The sequence below is a fragment of the Nerophis ophidion genome, linkage group LG01 (genome assembly GCF_033978795.1).
Source record: "Nerophis ophidion isolate RoL-2023_Sa linkage group LG01, RoL_Noph_v1.0, whole genome shotgun sequence".
In the NCBI taxonomy this organism is placed as follows: Eukaryota; Metazoa; Chordata; class Actinopteri; order Syngnathiformes; family Syngnathidae; genus Nerophis; species Nerophis ophidion.
The window spans coordinates 69,094,665-69,118,783 of NC_084611.1; the positions used below are offsets into that span (position 1 = coordinate 69,094,665).

General features: G+C 39.5%; 1 protein-coding gene across 1 annotated transcript in view; it reads right to left on the reverse strand.

Moving 5' to 3' along the window:
* The window catches only part of LOC133560448 (uncharacterized), a 44,663-nt gene that overhangs the window by 16,175 nt on the left and 4,369 nt on the right, over nt 1–24,119 (reverse strand). The window contains exons 5-8 of the mRNA XM_061913014.1: nt 20,326–21,399; nt 7,969–8,078; nt 7,146–7,851; nt 1,752–2,112 (exon numbers count right to left, since the gene is read on the reverse strand). Coding sequence (XP_061768998.1) covers nt 1,752–2,112; nt 7,146–7,851; nt 7,969–8,078; nt 20,326–21,399 — 2,251 coding nt within the window. The remainder of the gene's footprint in view (nt 1–1,751; nt 2,113–7,145; nt 7,852–7,968; nt 8,079–20,325; nt 21,400–24,119) is intronic.

Sequence of the window (24,119 nt, forward strand, 5' to 3'; positions counted from 1 at the left end):
TCTATTGTTTAAAATATTGGTTTGTACAGTAGTACTTAAAGCCTGAGCCAATGTGGTGATATCCTTTACACACTGATGTCGGTTTTTGATGCAGTACCGCCTGAGGGATCAAAGGTCCGTAATATCATCGCTTACTTGCAGTGATTTCTCTCGATTCTCTGAACCTTTTGATGATTTTACGGACCGTAGATGGTAAAATCCCTAAATTCCTTGCAATAGCTCGTTGAGAAATGTTGTTCAAAAACTGTTCGACAATTTGCTTACAAATTGGTGACCCTCGCCCCATCCTTGTTTGTGAGTTACTTAGCATTTCATGTAAGCTGCTTTTATACCTAATCATAGCACCCACCTGTTCCCAATTAGCCTGCACATCTGTGGGATTTTCCAAATAAATGTTTGATGAGCATTTCTCAACTTTATCAGTATTTATTGCCACCTTTTCCAACTTCTTTGCCATGTGTTGCTGGCATCAAATTCTAAAATGAATGATTATTTGCAACAACAAAAAGTGTATCAGTTTAAACATCAAATATGTCGTCTTTGTAGCATATTCAACTGAATATGGATTGAAAATGATTTGCAAATCATTGTATTCCGTTTATATTTACATCTAACACAATTTCCCAACTCAAATGGAAACAGGGTTTGTATATACATACATACATACATCCATCCATCCATTTTCTACCGCTTATTCCCTTTGGGGTCGCGGGAGGCACTGGTGCCTATCTCAGCTACAATCGGGCGGAAGGCGGTGTACACCCTGGACAAGTCGCCACCTCATCGCAGGGCCAACACAGACAGACCACATTCACACTCACATTCACACACTAGGGCCAATTTAGTGTTGCCAATCAACCTATTCCAAGGTGCATGTCTTTGGAAGTGGGAGGAAGCCGGAGTACCCGGAGGGAACCCACGCATTCACAGGGAGAACTTGCAAACTCCACACAGAAAGATCCCGAGCCCGGGATTAAACCCCAGACTACTCAGGACCTTCATATTTTGATGGATATATATATATATATATATATATATATATATATATATATATATATATATATATATATATATATATATATATATATATATATATATATATATATATATATATATATATACATATATATATATATACATATATATATATATACATATATATATATATATATATATATATATATACATACATACATACATACATATATATATAAGTGCAGTTATCAATCACGGTTATTCGATCGTTCAACTTTGAAACACCAATACTAGGAGTTTTACCACGGTTATCATTATGTCTGGGGTTCAATCCCGGGCTCAGGATCTTTGTGTGTGGAGTTTGCACACACACATACATATATATATATATATATATATATACACATATATATAGATATACATAGAAATATATATATATACACAGTACACACACACATATACATATACATACACATATATATATATATATATATATATATATATATATACACATATATATATATATATATATATATATATATATATATATATACACATATATATATATATATATATATATATATATATATATATATATATATATATATATATATATATATATATATAGAAGTGAAGTTATCAATCACGGATATTCGATCGTTTAACTTTAAAACACCAATACTAGGAGTTTTACCACGGTTATCATTATTACCGTTTATCGTTACATCCGTACTAATTATACACTATAATTATTTGTCATCTATTTAATTACTCACTGTGCTCCAGCTCGGAGACACGGTGGTTGGCCGTGTCGATGCCCTGGTTGATCTTCTCGTACTGACCCTGCGTCTCTTTCCTCATGGCCTGCCGCTCCTTCTCTAGCATTTTAATCTTCCTCTCCAGCTCGCCCTCCAGGTCCTCCACCCTCCATGGGCCCTTCCCACGGCCAAGGGGTCCCTTGGTGGAAGGTTTGGGGGCGGGGCGGCGAGCCCCGGAGCCTGGTGGTGCTGCTGCTGCAGGTGCGGGCGCAGGGGAGACGAAGCCTTTGGTGGGAGGTGTGGGAGGCTTGACTGCCTGGCCGCTGCTCGTTCCTGGGGTCGTGTCAGTGAGGTTCAAGGCTGCTGGGCCAATCTCTGCCTGGAAGAAGAGAAATATATGAGAGTAAACAAAGTATTAGGACACTTTCTACAAAATATGAGGATTTGCAAAGTCACTAAGAAAGGAAACGCCGATCAATAGCATTGGCTTATTGATTAGCAAAGCTTCTTTGAACATAAAGCATTAACAGGAGGAGGAGACGAGTAACATTTACAGAGTTGCTGAGACAAGGATTGACTTCAAGACGGAAAACCATGGAAGTGTTTTTTTGTATTCATAAGGTCTCAGCCCACACGTAAGACTGTGAGAAGTTGACCTATCTCTTCTCCTCTCAACCTAGCCAGCTTCATCTTTTATTTATGCCCTTCTTTCCTGCAGAGAGAGCCAGGGAGGAGAGATGATGCTGTCACAGGAGGGGTGAAGGGTGTGGGTGGCAGCCAATTTCTCTTGATTTGTGTCACGATTTTGGTCACAGGGATTTTTTTCAGGGGCTACAGGAAGCAATGACTCAACTATCTGTCATACTCAGTATTTAGTCACGAGCAGTTTTAATTTATTACACTTAATATTGCCACACAATGGACAAGAGAGTAATCCAATGGATAAAGAAGTGCCCTTATTAAAGAATATGCACCCCCGCGACCCCAAAAGGAACAAGCGGTAAAAAATGGATGGATGGATGTTCAAAAGATTGATATTTCTAATGTTTTGGTTTGGTGTTCAGCCTGATGAGAGGGCCAAGATACAAAAAAACCTTTAAAACAAATGTCTTAGAAAAATATATCACTCTTGAATCAACACCAGTAGTCAATACTGATAAATAATAAAGGAAAAGTAAGTGTTTGTATTTGGTATATTATTGGTAACAAATGTTTAACCAACACAAGTACAGGGATATTTCACAACTGTTTGTCTATGTCTTTACTGTGTATATATTTGAACGGTGTTTAAGTTGTGTACAAGGTGTATTTATAAGTTAAAGTTAAAGTACCACTGATAGTCACACACACACTTGGTGTGGTAAAATTTTTCCCATACCGTTATTCACCCCCTGGTGAGAAGAGTAGTGACCACACTTGGGAATCATTTTTGGTGATTCAATCCCCAATTCCAACCCTTGATGCTGAGTGCCAAGCAGGGAGGTAATGGGTCCCATCACTCGGCTTCTAAAACTTATTGCTCATCCTCTTCGTGTTCGGGCTCAAAAATATAAGGTCCTGGATTATGATTTTTTCCAAAAGTAATATTTGTTGGCTCTCACAAAGTCTGCTTGATTAGCATTGTTGTTGATAAGGTATGGATATTTGGTTCCTAGCGTGACGTCACGCGATCACGTAAATGGCTTTGTCATTATCTCTCAAAATGGTTCGGGATATTGAAAGTTAAAGTAAAGTTAAAGTTCCAATGATTGTCACACACACACTAGGTGTGGCAAAATTATTCTCTGCATTTGACGCATCACCCTTGATCACTCCCTGGGAGGTGAGGAGAGCAGGGAGCAGCAGCGGTGGCCATGCCCGGGAATCATTTTTGGTGATTTAACCCCCAATCCCAACCCTTGATGCTGAGTGCCAAGCAGGGAGGTAATGGGTCCCATTTTCATAGTCTTTGGCATGGTATGACTCGGCCGGGATTGAACTCACAACCTACCGATTTCAGGGCGGACACTCTAACCACTAGGCTATTATGTTATATACAATTATATAACGTTATTATATATACATATTATATGTTTTATAATATGTTGTGTAAAGGAAATGTCATATTTCTATGACGCTCATCTTGTATTTGAGATTGTTTATAGGCTAAATAAGTGCTCAACTTCAGCCTAAACCCTTTCGTTCTGTAAAATTGTCAATTTATGAATGTAAAACTGTTTTATTTTGTTTGACCACTGACCTAAGAAATATTAAACTGAACTAAAAAATTATTGAAAAAAATCCTCTTTTTTGGACCAGCACCTATAGAGACTACTAAACTTTAATTTTAAGCTCAAAACAGAAATGAGCAATTTGAATGAATAAAAAAAAAATGTGTACGATTTATGATTCGTTACAAATAACTGACACAATGCAATGGAATGGGAGGTGACTGTTATAGTCCTCTGCACAGGAGCACTTTCATTAAGTCGGCCTGGTCAGTGAGGAGCGCAAATGTGTGGAACTCAGTACCTGAGAAGGTTGAACTGGTCACAACATACAAGGCTTCACAAAAAAAAAAATGAAAATGTGGCTTATAAATGCCCCCAGCTCTAAAAGATGAGCCTGTTTTGATGCTAAGATAAATGTTATGTGGTATTTTATTTTTTATCATATTGTTTGTGAATGTGAGTGTTGTCTGTCTGTCTGTCTGTGTTGGCCCTACGATGAGGTGGTGACTTGTCCAAGGTGTACCCCGCCTTCCCCCTGATTGTAGCCGATTGCACCAGCGCAGCCCGCGACCACTAAAGGGGTTGATGTTTATTTTTTGTGTGCTTTTCTTTATTTCTCTCTTTTAAATTGTAATTTTACTGCCTTTTTTACATCATGGCCAGGAGACTACAGATGAAAATGATAGCCTTCTGGCTAATTCTGGCTTTTTTAACCAGTTTTTGTTTTATAAAAATGGCATTGTCCCCTTTGAAATAAACTTGTCTAATCAAATCTTTTTTCCTATTATTTGCTGGAAAATGTACAAAAAAACTACTCCAAAATGTAACAACAAAATACAAAATAATCTAGTCCAGCGGTTCTTCACCTTGTTGGAGGTACCGAACCCCATTAGTTTCATATGTGCATTCATCGAACCCTTCTTAGTAAAAAAAAAAAAAAAAAATTAAAATTCATGACAAAGTTATGTGTTTTTGGTTACACTTTAGTATGGAGAACATATTCTAAGTAACAAATACTTAATATAGAAGTTTTTGGACACCAGGGGAACATGTTCTAAGTAACAAAGACTTAATTTAGAGTTATTTGGTTAGGGTTAGGGTTAGAGGGTTAGGGTTAAAATGAGGCCATGCCGAATAAGGGATTAATAAGTACAGATCAGTGTGACTTCTGCTGTTGCCGTATCACCCTAAAAGGGAGATGTTTTTATTGACACGATGAGTAGGGTATGTTTTGACCTCCACCGAACCACTGAGGCAGACTCACCGAACCCCTTGGGTTCGATCGAACCCAGTTTAAGAACCACTGATCTAGTCCCATTATTTACTGTGGTACACAGTATTTACATTTTCCCAGACTTTTAAAATATATACAGTATTTAAATTGTTTGTCTAAACCAGTGGTTCTTCACATGGGTTCGATCGAACCCTAGGGGTTCGGTGAGTCGGGCTCAGGGGTTCGGGGGAGGTCAAGACACACCCGACTCATCGTGTCAATAAAAACTTCTCCCTATCGGCGTATTACGGATACGGCAACAGCAGAAGTAATTTGTTGTGAGTTTATGCACTGTGTTGGTTTTGTTGTTTGAACGAGGTGATTTTCATGCACGGTTCATTTTGTGCACCATTAAAAAAACATGGTAACACTTTCGTATGGGGAACATATTCACCATTATTTAGTTGCTTATTAACGTGCAAAATAGTAACATTTTGGCTCTTAACTAGTCATTATTAAGTGCGTATTAATGCTTTATTCGGCATGGCCTTATTATAACCCTAACTCTCTAACCCTAACCAAATAACTGTAAATTAAGTCTTTGTTACTTAGAATTAGGGCTGCAACAACTAATAGATTAAATCGATTAAAATCGATTATAAAAATAGTTGGCGATTAATTTAGTCATCGATTCGTTGGATCTGTGCTATGCGCATGCGCAGAGGCTACTTTTTTTATTTATTAAAAATATATATATATATATACACAGGTATATATTTTTTAAATAAACCTTTATTTATAAACTGCAACATTTACAAACAGCTGAGAAACAATAATCTAAATAAGTATGATGCCAGTATGCTGTTTTTCAATAAAATACTGGAAAGGATAGAAATGTAGTTTGTCTCTTTTATCCGATTATTAATCGATTAATCAAAGTAATAATCGACAGATTAATCGATTATCAAATTACTTGTTAGTTGAAGCCCTACTTAGAATATGTTGCCCTGGTGTCCAAAAAACTCTAAATTATGTCGTTGTTACTTAGAATATGTTCCCCATACTAAAGTGTTACCATTAATTAGTTGCTTATTAACGTGCAAGTTAGTAAAATATTGGCTCTTAACTAGTCATTATTAAGTGCGTATTAATGCTTTATTCGGCATGGCCTTATTATAACCCTAACTCTCTAACCCTAACCCTAACCAAATAACTCAAATTTAAGTCTTTGTTACTTAGAATTAGGGCTGCGACAACTAATCGATTAAATCGATTAAAATCGATTATAAAAATAGTTGGCGATTAATTTAGTTATCGATTCGTTGGATCTGTGCCATGCGCAGAGGCTACTTTTTTTATTTATTAAAAACAATATATATATATTTTTTTTAAATAAACCTTTATTTATAAACTGCAACATTTACAAACAGCTGAGAAACAATAATCAAAATAGGTATGGTGCCAGTATGCTGTTTTTCAATAAAATACTGGAAAGGATAGAAATGTAGTTTGTCTCTTCTATCCGATTATTAATCGATTAATCAAAGTAATAATCGACAGATTAATCGATGATCAAATTAGTTGTTAGTTGCAGCCCTACTTAGAATATGTTCCCCTGGTGTCCAAAAAACTCTAAATTAAGTCTTTGTTACTTAGAATATGTTCCCCATACTAAAGTGTTACCAAAAACATATACCGTATTTTACGGACTATAAGTCGCTCCGGAGTAAAAGCAAACTACGAAAAAAACCTTGACTTATAGTCCGAAAAATATGGTAACTCTCTTGAATTTGAAAAAAAAAACATTTAAATTGTATTTTTCACTAATGAATGGTTCGGTGAATGCGTATATGAAACTGGTGGGGTTCAGTACCTCCAACAAGGTTAAGAAGCACTGCTCTAGACTTTTTAAATATTTTGGCTTTTTCACCACAGTAAATAATACATTGGCCAGTAGAGTTGTAGTAGAACCAACAGGTCGTGGCTTACCTCCAGCTTCTCAATGCGGTCTTTCAGGTCCATGATGGCCCGGGCAAGCTCCTCCACAGCGCGGGCTGTTTGCAGCTGAGAGGCCGACGAGGAACTCACATCATCCCCGGCCATGACCTTCCGGTTGCCGTTCCAAACCCCGATGCTCCGCTCGGGGCCGGGCCCGTCATCCTCCAGGTCTCTCTCGCACTCGCTCAGCTTCCCCGTCAGCTCCCGGATGGTCCTCTGGTCCATGAGGATCTGGTCGTTTTGCTGCATGACCATCTGCCGGAGCTCCTCCGCCGTTGTGCTGAGAGACGTCCAGTCATCGGCCAGGGGGTCGTCCGCCAGCGGCTGCTGCCCGTCTTTACCCATGCACTCACCCGGCGGTACCGGCGTGCAGATCAAGCGGCTGTAACTGAACGCCTTCCCCGAGCCTCGGCCGCTCTCCTCCCCGAGGTTGAGCTCGTTCAGACTGGGGACCCCCAAGCCGATACCGCCCAGCCCGTTCTCGCCATCGTAGGAGTCCGCGCCGTGTAAAGCACCGAGCGGCCCCGCGTGCGCCACCGAGCTGGGCTCCGGGAGCCTCTCCGAGGCGAGGGTGCCGTTGTCGCCCAGAGAGAGGGCGCGTTTGCGGGGGTACACGCTGGCGAAGATGCAGATGACGGCGCCGAGGAAGGCCAGGGAGCCGGCGCCCACCAGCACCACCATGAACTTCATGACGCTGCTGAGGAGATGGAGCCCGGTAAAAATGACATTTCAGGAAAAAATTGACGCAAATGTTTGTCATATACTTGCACTTACGGAAGACTCTTTCTGGGATGTTGTGTACTATAGCAGGCACCGGGCAGTCAGCACTGGAGATGCTCGGTCGCTGGCCGTGTTGCTAAGCTGCTCTCCCCGTGTGTTGCCATGGAGACCGCAAGAGGATGAGGAGGCGGAGCTAAGCTCTGCCTATGCGTCAGTCGCAGCATGCAGGCAGGCAGGCTGCGATGAACTTCCAGCAGTGTGAACAAACAAGGCAGTGATGGATCAATGTGTGTGTGTGTGTGTGTGTGTGTGTGTGCTCTTGTATTTCTACCCTTCGTGAGACATCAACAAGGAAAAGTACCTTCCACATGAGGACCCGTGAACAAGTTGGGACATAAATCACGGTCCCAATATGGTATCTAATAGTGAATGTCTCATTTGCCAGGGGTGGTGGTGAAATCCATCAAAATTAGGGTGGTACTAAAAAGGAAGGATTTTATTTCTTCAAATTGACTGTCGCTTTTAAAAGTGCTCCCCCTCTTGTCAACATACGAAATGACAAGTGTGTGTAAAAATTTGAAGTGCTCCCCCTCTGGTCAACATATGTAATAACAAGTGTTTGTAAGGTATTGAAATGCACCCCCTTTGGACAAAAATAATTAAAACAAATATATGTAATAACATATATTTTTTATTACATATATTGGCGAGGAGACCCTTCCCCAAGTGGAGGAGTTCAAGTACCTAGGAGTCTTGTTCACGAGTGGGGGAAGAGTGGATCGTGAGATCGACAGGCGGATCGGTGCGGCGTCTTCAGTAATGCGGACGTTGTATCGATCCGTTGTGGTGAAGAAGGAGCTGAGCCGGAAGGCAAAGCTCTCAATTTACCAGTCGAGCTACGTTCACATCCTCACCTATGGTCATGACCGAAAGGACAAGATCACGGGTACAAGCGGCCGAAATGAGTTTCCTCCGCTGGGTGGCGGGGCTCTCCCTTAGAAGGGTGAGAAGCTCTGTCATCCTGGAGGAACTCAAAGTAAAGCCGCTGCTCCTCCACATCGAGAGGAGCCAGATGAGGTGGCTCGGGCATCTGGTCAGGATGCCACCTGAACGCCTCCCTAGGGAGGTGTTTAGGGCACGTCCAACCGGTAGGAGGCCACGGGAAAGACCCAGTACACGTTGGGAAGACTATGTCTCCCGGCTGGCCTGGGAACGCCTCGGGGTCCCCCGGGAAGAGCTAGACAAAGTGGCTGGGGAGAGGGAAGTCTGGGCTTCCCTGCTTAGGCTGCTGCCCCCGCGACCCGACCTCGGAGAAGCGGAAGATGATGGATGGATATGTAATAAGTGTGTGTAAAATCTTGAAATGCACCCCCTTTGGACAAACTAATAAAATATATATATATATATATATATATATATATATATATATATATATATATATGGACAAACTAATAAAATATATATATATATATATATATATATATATATATATATATATATATATATATATATATAATGTAGATAGACATCCTGTAATAACTTGAAGTAAATAATGAAGATTAAAAACTATTACAAACAAAACAAATTAACTAAAAGCAGTCTTTTTCGCACAATGTGTTTACTTTATTGTCATATTCTTTGTTTCTGTAATATTGCAATATTTTCTGGCAAAAAATGTTTTGATGTAAAATTACTACTTTTTAATGCAAAATGGTGACATTTGTCATAAAATTCTGACTTTTAGCACAATATTGCCAATTCTTTGGTTGTTCTTGTAAAATAGTGAAATTTTTTGAGTAAAATTATGTCTTTTGTCAGAATTTTGCCAGGTAAAATTCCAATTATTATTATTATTATTATTATTATATTGCCAACATTTTTAAAGTTTTCTTTTAAAATTAGACTTTTGTAGAGTAAAATTATGTATTTTCATAAACTTGCCAAAATGTTAAGCTTTTATTGTAAAATTGTACCTGTATCAAGTAAAATTCCAAATTTTAGCATATTATTGCACAAATGTTCTGTTTTTGTTGTGAAATGTTGACTTGCGTTGAGTAAAATTACGACTTTTATTATAATACTGCCAAAAGTTTTTCTTATGAAATTCCAACTCATTTTTCACAAGCTATTTTATATTTGCACAGTATGTATATATTATAAATGTTGTAAATACAAATCTTTTTATATCTAGAAAGGGTGGTCCTAAAGAAGCAGGCATTTTTCTGAGGTCTCAAGAAGGTAACAAATACAAGAATGTGTGTGTGTGCGTGTGTGTGTGTGTGTGTGTGAATGTGTGCGTGTGCATAACAGGATATGGAGTGCAGAAAAGGTGAGGATGAACTGTAACATTGCAGACTTTTCTATTTGTGGTGAGGCTGCTGCGTTTTTCCTCTAACCAATAACAACCTTATGAAAGGAATGAGGAGAAAAAATATGTATATATGCACACATGTACATATATGGTAAGCAAAATATGAAATAAATTGCATATATTCTCTTCAACAAGCTTATTGATTTCTTTACCTAAACTCCCCATGTGAGACAAGATTAATAAAAAATAATAAGCCACATTCACATTTCTCAGGAAACGGAATAAGTCAATTGCTTTGTACCCCCAGAAAAACAAGCTATAGAGGAGGCAAGGAAGAACAATTTGAGATATTGGCGAACACTCGTGTTGACTGAATGAAAGACAATTGAACATGATTCAAGCATTGACTCGGAAGGTCTTTATTGATTCCAAGAAGCCTATACTGAGAAGTCATAGGGGAGCTATTGTGGGGAAGTGGGGTGTTAACGGTGAATGGTCTGCCAGACTTTGAAGGGGTTGTCATGGTGACATATGAGAATAGCTTTATTAGAGGGGTCTCAAGACTGTTGTAAGTGGTAGTATAGACCGTTTTTAATGTTGACGGATGAACACTGCATACACAGGTGGCCTCTTAGTAATGTTGCCGTCAAGCGGTACGGTTGTCAGGATTACGGTAAGTATCAGTAAATCCTATTCATGCGCTTCCAACCGTGCATAGAGATGGAACTGGTACATGCAAAGAGGTTTGTAGAAAAGTGGGACGGTAGAAGTCGGATATTTTGGGGGCCCTGTATGAACTTATACTATATCGAAATGAACATGACTGCAAAACTGGAGACTGCTTTTTCAGAACTTTTGCTCAGGAAATGCATAACATTCCTTTACAGTCAAAACTATGTTTCCACAAAACAGTTGAGTGGATTCAAATAAAGCTTGGGTTTCCAGCTGTACACCAGTCAAATTGTTGACAGGAAAAAGTTAAAGTCCCAATGATTGTCACACACATACTGGGTGCGGTGAGATGTGTCCTCTGCATTTGATCCATACTCATGTTCACCCCCTGGTAGGTGAGGGGAGCAGTGAGCAGCAGCGTGCTTCTTGCTCAGGAATCGATTGGTGATTTAACCCCCAATTCCAACCTTTGATGCTTAGTGCAAAGCAGGGAAGCATTGGGTCCCATTTTTTGTAGTCTTTGGTATGACTTGGGCGGTGTTTGAACTCACGACTTCCCAGTCTCGGTGCGTACACTCTGACCACAAGACCACTGAGCTGATGGTATATTAATTTGCAAATCAAAGCAGTACCAAACCGTATTGACAGTGAAATGCGTGAAATTACAAGTGTGTCTCCAACTCAAAACCTTTGTTTTGAGTTACTGATACGCAACACAGTTTAGTATGATTAATAAATCATATTCAGGCTCAAAGGAAGCGTGCTGAAAAGTGGTACACCATGGGGAAGTTTATTTACGTGCCTCATACAATGTAAATGTTAAATAAGTACACACAGTACCTAATGAAAGAAACTGCACTGCACCGCCACTGCTACGTGTAACTCAGCTACGGTGGTTTCAGTCAGTCGGTACACTTCAGATGGTATCTCCTATTCAGGCTTGTGTTTTGACATTAAATAACGTGTGGGGTTCCCCAAGGCTCAATTTTAGGTCTCATTATTTTCAATCTCTACATGTACCTACAGGCCAAAAGGTGTGCGGCCTTGGCAGCAAAAACTGGGACGTGGGAGTAGTTTGGAGAAGAAATGGAAAATGACTTGCGGACGGCTTCAAAGCGATTCTTGACCACTGTCACCACCTCAGAGTGGGAGGCAGTGCACTGCCAACACCCTGTATGGTGGGGACGGTGTGCTGATGTTGTCGATTGAGGATGTTGTGGATTGGTGTAATATTTCAAAGACTTCCTCAATCCCACCTACATGTCTTGGTAATAAGGATCAGTGCTTAGGGATTCTGTGGTGGGCTCCATTTCTTGGACTAAGGTTGCAGAGGTAGTTGAAAAGCTGCTCGGTGGCAGTGCCGGGGGTGGATTTGTTCTACCCTGAGTTCCTTAAGGTTCTGGATGCTGTGGTTGACAAGGCTGTGCAGCATTGCATTGACATCGGGGGAAGTGCTTTTGAATTGGCAAACTGTAGTGGTGGTTTGTCTATTTAAAAAGGAGAACTAGAGGGTGTGTTTCAACTATCGTGGGATCACACTCCCAGCCTTCCCGGTGAGGTCTATTTAGATGTACTGGAGGAGTCTACGCTGGATAGTTGAACCACAGATTCAGGAAGGGAAGTGTGGTTTTCTTCATGGTTGTGGAACGTTGGACCAACTCTATACTCTCGCCAGGATACTTGAGGATGCATGGGAGTTTGCCCAACCAGTCTACAGGTGTTTTGTAGACTTCGAAAGGGCATTCAACTTTGTCCTGTGCTCAAAGTATTCAGACCCTTTGCTTGCTTTTTTTTCGGACTACTATGTGCAATAATGTTTTATGTATGTGTGTATATGGAATCATATGCATGCAGATATGCATCTGTGTGGATACATATACATATACATATACATAGATACATCTGTCATCTCTATCTATTTTTTTTTTTTACTATTTATACTACCATATTGTACATGCACCTTAGGAGGAGCTGCTCCAATTTCGTTGTTCTTTGAACCTGTTCATTGCAATAATGACAATAAAACTCTATTCTATTCAATACTTTATTGACAAACCTTTGGCAGCAATTACAGCCTCAAATATGTTTGAATACAATGCCACGATCTTGGCACACCTATCTTTCGGCAGTTTCTTTCATTCCTCTTTGCAGCGACTCATAAGCTTGGATATGAAGTGTTGGTTGTCATCCAGGATGTCTCTGTACATTGCTGCATTTATCTTAGTCTAGACAGGGAGGTGACCAAAAACCCGATGGTCACTCTGTCAGAGCTACAACGTTCCTCTGTGGAGAGCATACTTGCCAACCTTGAGACCTCCGATTTCGGGAGGTGGGGGTGGGGGGCATGGTCGGGGGTGGGGCGGGGGCGTGGTTAAGAGGGGAGTAGAACAGCTGTTGTGTGCACAGCTGCGCACTGCACTTTCTAAAGTAGATGTTATTGTCACAAATGCATGATTGATTGATTGAAACTTTAATTAGTAGATTGCACAGTACAGTACATATTCTGTACAATTGACCACTAAAGGGTAACACCCGAATAAGTTTTTCAACTCGTTTAAGTCGGGGTCCACGTTAATCAATTCATGGTACAAATATATACAGTAATTCTCAAAACTGTGGTACGCGTACTATGTACTAGTGCAGGGGTCTGCTACCCGCAGCTCTGGAGCCGCATTCTGCCTGATTGTTGTGTTGTGTGAAGCCTGTGTTCAGTTGAGCTTCTCGAGTGTGTAAACCCTTGGTTAAGCTGACCATGAAAACGTGTGTATATATATATATATATATATTTATATATATATATATATATATACTATATATATATATATATATAATATATATATTTCCCACGGGCAGATTGCTTTTCCCGTAAAATAAAATAAAAAAAATCTAATTACAATTTTAAAAGTTTAAGAAGTGTTGTGTTTGGTGGCTTAACACTAGTTATATTTAGTGAAAGATATGGCAAAATGTCTCTTTTGCCAATAAAGGCTGCAGACCCCAGCACTCCACAAACCACGTCAAACCCAGATTCCGATCTAACAAAAGGTCTTAACTCATTCTCACATTCACATCAATATTGAATGCACTCCCGACAGGTGTAAAAGAAAGTGCATCTCTATCCTCCTTCAAAACCACACTAAAAGAACACCTCCAGGCAGCTACAACCCTAGCCTAACACCCCCCCCACTCTCACCACATCTCACCTCCCCGGATTGTAAATAATCAAATGTATGTACTTATGCTTTCTGAGCTCACTATGTTCACCGCTCGCTGTACGTATCCTACAAAGTGAGACTTACACTGTTACAATGTACATTTTTTAGATGATTAAATTGTTGACTGAAATATGCTTATAACAACCCAAGCACTTTTGTGTTGCACATTCCCAGTGAATGGAAAGTGCTATATAAAGTTTTGATTGTAATTGATTGGCCAACTGGTATCCAACCAAAGTGTGGAGAAAAGTCTTGCAAGTGTGGTGTGGATATTTTGGGGCATTTGAATCCTGCCTACCGATAACTTCTTCCATCAAACTGTACTGATGGTAAAAACAGGGTTTAGTCAACTAACATTCCACTTTAGAATTAAACTAAAAAGGTGCACCACATGATAAGGCCCAAGCGCTCATTACGGTGACATGTAGCCTAGATTGCAGTTTAATCTCCAGAGGTGGCTGACATTGCATGCACAGAAGTGGGCCACTGCTGCTGTGACACCGCAGGGACAATTTTAATTCCGGTCTGGCCTCTGAACAGATATGGGGGTGGTGACCCCTGTAGATGTAGCCTTTGGTGTAGTCTGCATTCAATAGAAATTATGTAAAATACAAGAATACCTTGATGTTGATATATGGATACACACCAGGCTTTGTGATGCAGTCTCCTAGTGCCAAGTCTCTTCAGAACGGTCCGACAGCACCACTCAGTGAAATATTCACAAACTGCACAGATCACTTCCTTGTAGATTAACTTGAATAATGACATTACAAGAAAACAGTATTCACCCTTGCCAAGAAATGTAACAATATTACCATTTGTTTGATGATTTCACCACGATTATATTAATTGCTTTCAAAAGCAGAAGCGGTGTCTCTTGTAGAAGCTCCATTGTAGTTCAATTAGAAAGAGATCTGCTTTGCTACAGCTTTTTAATTTAAAGCCTGGTAAAATAAAACATAAAAACAAGGAGACTTACAGGTAACACATGATGACAGTGAGTATATAATCTGTACAATACGGTTTTGCAAAACATGCTTCAAAAAGATACATTACTACAGTATGTCGCCCTCCCGCGCACTAATGCAATGCACAATTCATACCAGCAATAAAAAAGCCTTCTAGTCATGTTGAATTGTATCACAATTACAAAATCATTATGCATATGTCAAAAACACTGTAATACAGTACAAAGAGGAGGAACAAAAATCATTGGAATTATATAGCACATTTAAAAAGTGGTAAAACGTGGCTAAAAAAACAATACAATCACACAAGCCCTATTTGGTAAAAGATATGCCACCACGTCAAGTTGTGCTACCCCAATATTAGAACGAAAACAACATCAGCCTAACACTCCTACTTCTACACACAACTTAGCAGAGATATTGAAAGGTCTATTCCAAATGTCATTCAGCTTAAAAAAAAAAGTGTGGTTTCTTTATGTGATACTTTGACAATAAACTTCAAGGGTAACCTGTGAGTAAGTATTGAAACAATACTAACGACAAATAAAACCATCCAGTACACAGAAGAGGAAACATTGTGTTCAAAAGAGAAGCCATTCACATGTGTTTTTACAGCTTGCTAATGATGCTGTCTTTTTATTCATGCTTACAGGAGTGTGTATTTAATTGGTATTTAGGAGTGAACGCAGCAGCAGTAGGTAAGGCATCGTCATTCAGCAAAGTGTCAAAGTCTGAGAAGGTCGAGATGTTGCAATGGGATCAAAGTATATTTCCACAGATAGTGCCGTACATTCTAGTAAACGCCATTCCTCAATTTATGGCACAGTTCACATATTTACTCAAAAAGGTATCTTGTCTAGTGAACACCATACTTAAATTGCATGGTCCAATTAAGGGGTTCAGATTTGATATACAAGCTACTTTATTTGCTCAAATAAGTATCTGATTTTGTTAACGCCATATTTAAATTACATGGTCCAAATTAAGGTTTCAGCTAAGATTAATATTTCCTCAAATAAGTCTCTGAACTAGCAGACACCATACTCAATTACATGGTTTAATAAGATGGATCAGCTGAAATGCACAAGCTACCATATTTCCTCAAATATTTGATATGGTAAACACGATATATAAAACACAAGGTCCCATTAAAAGGGTTCATCTTAAATGCACAAACTAGCATATTTACTCAAATAAGTCTGTTGATAGTAAACACTATCTTTCAATTACAAGGTCCAATTAGAACTGCTGAGATGCATAAGCATGCACCACATTTTCTCAAATAGGTCTGATCTAGAATACACCACATCAAAATTACAAATTTAACAAGCTGGTTAAGCTGAAATGCACAAGCTACCATATTTCCTCAAATAAAATTTGATATGGTAAACACGATATATAAAACACAAGGTCCCATTAAAAGGGTTCATCTTAAATGCACAAACTACCATATTTCCTCAAATAAGTCTCTGATGATAGTAAACACCATATTTCAATTACAAGGTCCAATTAGAACTGCTCAGATGCATAAGCAACCACATTTTCTCAAATAGGTCTGATCTAGTATACACCACATCTAAATTACAAATTTAACAAAATGGTTAAGCTGAGATGCACAAGCTCCCATATTTCCTGAAATAAGCCTCTGATCTAGTTAACACCATATCTCAATCACATTGTTTAATAGGAGGGCTTGCCTTAGAATGATGCACAAGCTCCAACATTTTCTCAAAAAAGTATTTGATCGAATACACACCATATCACAATTACATGGTTTAATAAGAGGGTTCATCTTAGATACACAAACACCTACATTTCCTCAAACGAGTCTCGGATCTACGAAATACCATATTTCTATTACATGGTCCAACAAAATGTTTCAGCTTTGTTACACAAGCTACCATATTTCCTCAAATAAATCTCTGATCTAGTAAACACCTTTTTCAAATTACATGGTCCAAATAAAGGTTTCAGCCGAGACGTACAAGCTACCATATTTTCTCAAATAAGTCTAATCTATGATATACCATATCTAATATCTTATTAAGATGGTTAAGCTGAGATGCACAACCTACAATATTTCATCAAATAAGTATTAGATCTGGTAAAAAACATCTCAAAAACATGATTTAATGGGATTGTTCAGCTGAGATGCACAAGCTAACATACTACAAAACATGTCTCCAATCTAGTGAGCACTGTATCTCAATTACATTGTTTAATAAGAGGGTGGGCTTAGATGCACAAACTACCATATTTCCGTGAAATAGGTTTCCAATCTAATACATCATATCTCAATTATTGTAAATGGTTTGACAAATGGTTCAGCTTAGCGCCCATATTCCGTCCAATAAGTCTGAGCTAGGAAACACCACATTTCAATTAGGTGGTCCAATTTAAAGGGTTCAGTTGAGCTCCACGAGCTACCAAATTTCGTCAAATAAGTATCTGATGTAGTAAACACCAATCTCAAATACATGGTCCAATTAAAGGCTTTGGCTTAAATATCTGAGCTACCATATTTCCTCAAAATAAGGGCCTATGCTTCATTAGCAAAATGTCTCAATGTTCAGGTGCATTTTCAATTAGAAAAATTCATCCACAAAGTACCATATTTTCTCAAATAGTAGCCTGTGCTTTGGTAGAGGCCATAGCTCAATTACGTGGTCCACATAATGGGATCATTTTAGGAGACACCAACTGCCATATTTAAATAGTGACCTTTGCACTAGTAGACAGTACACCATGGCTGTGTGAATAAATGTCAGACCTAAACTACTAAACTTCCCTCATTAATTGCACTGTCCACTTGAACGACTCTGCCTGAATAGACGCACAAGTTATTTCCTTAAATAAAGGTACAATGGTTGAGCTTGAATGGTTACCTCAAGTATAGTCTTGTAAGCATGACATCATTGCAGCAAGACGACACGCAACTCAGTAGCAATTCTATACAAAAGACATGACACAAGATTGCGCTCTCCTACTGGGTCAGCCTCCAACACGCCTGGTGCTCTATGTAGCTAAGTAAAATGTCAACTAGAATTTGTGGGAATAGGGTATTGATGTACGTGAAACCACTTTAAGCATCATCATGAACCTTCCCGAATTTGACACGTGAATGCAAAGAGTGCTAATGTGGCAACTATTCTGTGCTTCATCTAATCCACATTTTATGTTACAACCTTATTCCAAAACAATTTTTTGGGTACAAATGTATTAAAAGTAAAAAAATAAAGCATCACATGTACATGTATGTATTAACAACTTTTGCGCAATACTTTGTTGATGCGCAATGGCAGCAAAAACAGCCTCAAGTATTTTTGAATAGTATGCCACACCTATCTTTGGGCAGTTTCGCTCATTAACAGCACCCCAGCAGCGCCATCAGACTGGATGGAAAGCATTGGTTCTCATCCAGGATGTCTCTGCACATTGCAGCATTCATCTTAGTTTAGTCAGGGAGGTGAACAAGAACCCAATGGTCACTCTGTCAAGAGCTACGGCATTCCTCTGTGATGAGGAGAACCTTGCAGGACAACCATCTCAGCAGCAATCCACCAGTCAGGCCTGTATGGTGCAGAGGCCAGACAGAAAAGAGTTCTTAGTAAAAGGTTGACAAAAAGCACCTGAAAGCCTGCTAAACCATTAGAGACAAAATTCTATGGTCTGATGAGACGAAGATTGTATTCTTTGGCGAGAATGCCAAGCATCATGTTTGGAGGAAATCAGGCATCACTCATCACCGGATGCAAAGCACCTGAAAGCCTGCTAAACCATTAGAGACAAAATTCTATGGTCTGATGAGACGAAGATTGTATTCTTTGGCGAGAATGCCAAGCATCATGTTTGGAGGAAATCAGGCATCACTCATCACCAGATCTATCGCATCCCTACAGTGAATCATCATGCTATGCAGATCTTTTACAGCATCAGGAACTGGAAAAACTAGTCAGGATAGAAGGAAACATAAATGCAGAAATGTACAAAGACATCCTGGATGAAAACCAACTCTTGCCCTCCAACCTGGTGGAGCTTGAGGTGCTGCAAAGAGAAATGAGCAAAGAGAAAAGGACGAAACTGCCCAAAGATAGGTGTGCCAAGCTTGTGGCAGCATCGTATTCAAAGACTTGAGGCTGTAATTGCTGCATCGACAAAGTACTGAGCAAATGTTGTAAATACTTATGATTAAGTGATTTATTTGTTTTTTATTTTTAATAAGTTTGCAAAAATATTTTATAAAAATCTTTTCACAGTCATTATGGGGTGTTTATTGTCTGTAGAATAAATTTGAGGACAAAAATGTATTCTATTTTGGAATTAGGCAGTAACAAAACAAAATGTGGGAAAAATGAAGCGCTGTGAATACGTTCCGGATGCACTGTATACATATGTACAGTATAATCTGGGTCCAATTTAAAGAGTCTTTGCAGTTTTGGGGTAAAATACATAAGCAAGAACATGTGGCAAGGATAACTTACAAGGTCCAGCGCGGCGTGGTGTGCATATATATATATATAAATATATATATGTATATATATATATAAATACCAACAGGTTGCATTTTTATGTATAACCGTTATGTATGCGTTGTAGGGAATAGAAGTAGAAAGGCAAGGGATGAACAACAAAGAATACTGTTTGGATGCAGTCAAGTGCATTTGATTTTTTGCCTTGCTGTATATTGTTGCAATTTGTGTGAGTCCCATGTGCAAAAACGTATAAAAAATCATGTATTGTAACAACGCTAAATAAACTGCTGTGATTTAAAAAGCTGTTGATATAAAGGGTTTTCTATGTCTTTTCACAAATAATAGCTTGTTTGAGTGTGCCTTAAGGCGTCAGTGCTGTGCAAGTGGACAAGAAGAACCTAGTAGCTGCTCTTTTTACATATACTGTACACTTCAAAATACATATTTTGTTATAATTCAATGTATGGGCGGAGTTGATTTCATAGTTACGCATACTCACTGGAAGCTGTATTATGTACACTTACGAAGATTTATTTTAGTAGATGATGCTCACGTTCATCATCATATGTCTATTGTTGCAATAGTGCATTTTGACCGTTTCTATTTGGTATTATTATAAACAAAATAGCTCTTAGTGATGCGATACAGTTCTACAGCAACCACTATAATACACAAGCTAGTTGTTGACTGTACAGGTGTACCTATTATTTTGACCAGAGGGCACACGTGGAAACACCTTTAGGAAGGGCCTAAAGTGGCAAAAAGGGCACATTTCTTTTTAAAAACACCAGTGGTGTTATTAATGATTTCTTATGGCTTGGGAAGGGCGGGCTCCTCGGAGGTCCCGTTTTCTGCGACGGAAGCTGGAGAGGCGGGGCCAGAGGCAGGAGAGGGGAACTCTTTGATGGTGACGGTAACGAGGTTGGTGGTGACGTCGGTGACCACCACATCTTTGCAGCTGGGTCCCATCTCTGGGTGCCAGTCGGGATCCCCCTCTACAGGCACCCTGCCGGGTTCGGGTTGACCCCCCGCTTCTTGGGGCAGGGAGGGGTTTGGGGCCTCTTCCTCACCTCTCATGCAAGAGGGTGAGGTTGCTGGTATAGGTGAGACAGAAGGTGTGGCGGATGGTGGGTTATTTTGGGGTTCTACAGGACCTTCACTAGTTTCAGGAGCCTCACTGGACTTGGAGGATTCAGCTGCAGCAGTGGTTGGCAGAGACCTTCTTTTGGGGGCACTGGTGGTGGAAGGGGGAGCCGAGGGGCAGGACGGGGCTGGATGGAGGTTCTGGGTGTTGCAGGACCCAGGCTGAGGGTGGAATGTCAGAGGACCTCCGCACTGCAGCCCAAATGGCTTTCCATACATGGGGAAACCGAGCATCTTCAGGGGGGGCTGGAAAGGTCTGTAAGGAGCCTCTCCTTTCTTTCCAATGATGCGATTCCGGGACGGGATGTTGTGGCGTCCACCCGGAAGATTCCTGGCTCCTCCACTCGAGCCGCCGCGTCTCGGCTTGTCGATCACCTTCAAATTGAGGATGATACGACCCCTCTTCACCTCGCGGGGCTTGACCCTGCGGTTGAGGATGCGGACGGTCTCGGAGAAAGGGGAGGCGTGAGGGCGAGACGGAAAGCCGCCGGGGCTGGAGAAGGACATGGGATCTGTGCGAGGCAGAGGCCGGCGGGACATGCGGTGGCAACGATGGATGTCCTTCTTCAGCTTGTGGGTGGCCGCCAGGGAGTTGAGCTTTGGAGAAGGAGCCAGACTCGAGGAAGAGGAAGATGCTTGAGGATGAGGTGAGGTAGAGGAGGAAGGGGTCACAGAGGAAGAGTGTGACGTCGTCCGGCGGGGCTTTGTGGATCGGCTGCATGGTTCTCGCAGTGTCGGCTGCGTCTTAGGAAAAACACAAACATTTTATTGCTTTTATGTGTTTACTCATTCAAATCTATACACGCTTATCTGTTTACATACATACATACATCAAAAGATATGTGCTGATCAATTGGCCACCGATCGGTATGGACTGATTTTCGTAAAATATATGTGATCACCATTGGCCATTAATGCATTTTAATGCCGGTCACAAATGCTAATCCCCTCTGGCTGACACTGTATTTATGTTTAGTCACCGAGCTGACATGCAACGAGCAGCTCATTATGTGTCTCCAAACGCAGTGTGAAGCCGCTCCTCTCTGCTAATGATAATCAACTCCATTACAACAAACAAATTGCATTTCTTTGTATCTTAAAACGGAATCTGCACCTTTTTTGGAATTTTGCCTATCAATCACAATCACTGAAACATGACGGATGTGTTTTTTTAATGCATTTTAAATATTAAATAAATGCGATCAAAAGTGTGCTTAAAATGGATCCGACGGGAGCCGCTCTATTCTGCCAATAAAGCCCTTAAAAATCATCAATACACCTCCATTAAGGTTTTATTTACATACTGTAAGTATATACAGTATGTAATGTAGAAACAGGCCCATTTATAATAACATCTAATTCTTAAATAATTTTATTTTATTTTAAGTATATGTGGCACATTAATGTAAAAAACGCATCACAACATTCGCTTTTTTTCTTCATCACTGATTATTACTCATTACAGACTTCATGAGAGCCAGCAAACATAACAAAACATCACTTAATGTACAATGTCTGCTGTCATAAGATGTTTCTAAAATCCTTATTAGATGAAAAATGACTCATAATCCTCACAAAGAAAAGGGGTGGGGGTGACCAAGCGTCTTTCAGTGTCGTTCTCACCATTCCCGGGTTTAAATTGGATGTCAAAGTGTTCCAACTTGTAGAAATACGGACCTTTATTTACAAGTTAGAATGCATCTAATAAAATCCATTCATCGTGATGTCTTTCATAATTATAGTGAACGACAGGCAAAATTCCAAGAAAGTTCAGTTCCCCTTTATGTATCACTATTGTGGGCGATGCTGAACATATTACACACAGAGCAAGAGAATAGGGAACTCGTTTAAAAATAGTGTTGATATTGTTAAACTGTCGATAGCACTCATTATAAATACACAAACAATTTTACAGTTAATCCATGTGATTGGTATCAGTATTGGCCGGGGTCACTCATGGATGATCTTAATCTGAATCAGCAGCATAAAACCCCAATCGGAACATCCCTATAATTACTGCTTTTTCTCACATATGGGCCTAGGCAGTGTAGTGTAATCTACTCAACAGCAGGGTAATGGTATTTAAAAGGGGTGAAGTGTCCACAAAGTGTCTACATGTGTTATGCTCATGAGACATCTATCTATCCATCCATTTCCTACCATTTTTATATTTATTTATGCTTTTATTTAGAAGTCATCCATTTCAAGTGCAGGATTTTATTTATCAAGGTTGTCTAGGAAACTAATAAGACGCACAATGTTTATGACAGCTGTGGACACTATTTGAAGAAATAGGGTATATACTAACCCCTTTCACACACAGTATAAAATACATCTCTTTTAAAGAGATGTCCATTTTGAGAGGAGCAATTTACATATTTCAGTAACGCTTGCAATTAATTGAGCCATAGTGTCCTTTACAGCAGAGGGCTTAGGTAAAATAATAGCCACTTTTGCAGAAACAGTAAAATACATCTTTTTTAAAGGAGGTATGCATTTTAAGGGCAGTCTTTTATTTATTAAGATTGTGCTGGAAATTAATTGAGGCGCGGCGTCCATCAGATCAGAGGCCTTATGTAAAATAGCCACTTTTGCACCAACTGTAAAATACATTTTTTTTTTTTTTATCCTTTAGGAGGCATCCATTTCATGTGTAGCGTTTTATTTATTTAAGTGCCGCTGGCTATTTTTTGAAGTACAAAACTAAGGCCAAAATGTAAGTATGGTAAACAGTAACTTCTATGACACAGACTGTCATTTTTACAAAATCCATTTGGGAGGCATTCAGTTCAGGGGAAGTGTTTTATTTATTTAGCAGGCTATTAATCTGTTCATTGTGTCTATTTTAGCAGAGGTCTTGCGTAAAATAGTAGCATGTTTCACACAAAACTGTAAAAACACTGTATTGAAGAGGCATTTTCATTGTTATTCTGGGTATGGTGTCTATCAGACTAGTGATTACAAATGAAATAAAAAGTAGGGTAATTAGTAGCCCCTTTCAGGCAGACTGTACAATAATGATGTGTTTTGCTTAAAGGAGGCATTTCAGGTGGTAAGTTCCCAACTCTTTAGGTTGCATTTACAATTAATTAGGAACGGTGTCTAATAGAGCAGTGGTTCTCAACCTTTTTTCAGTGATGTATCCCCTGTGAACCTTTTTTCAATTCAAGTACCCCCTAATAAGAGCAAAGCATTTTTGGTTGATAAAAAGAGATAAAGAAGTAAAATACAGCACTATATCATCAGTTTCTGATTTATTAAATTGTATAACAGTGCAAAATATTGCTCATTTGTAGTGGTCTTTCTTGAACTATTTGGGGAAAAAAAGATGTAAAAATAACTAAAAACTTGTTGAAAAATAAACAAGTGATTCAATTATAAATTAAGATTTCTACACATAGAAGTAATCATCAACTTAAAGTGCCCTCTTTGGGGATTGCAATAGAGAGCCATCTGGATTCATG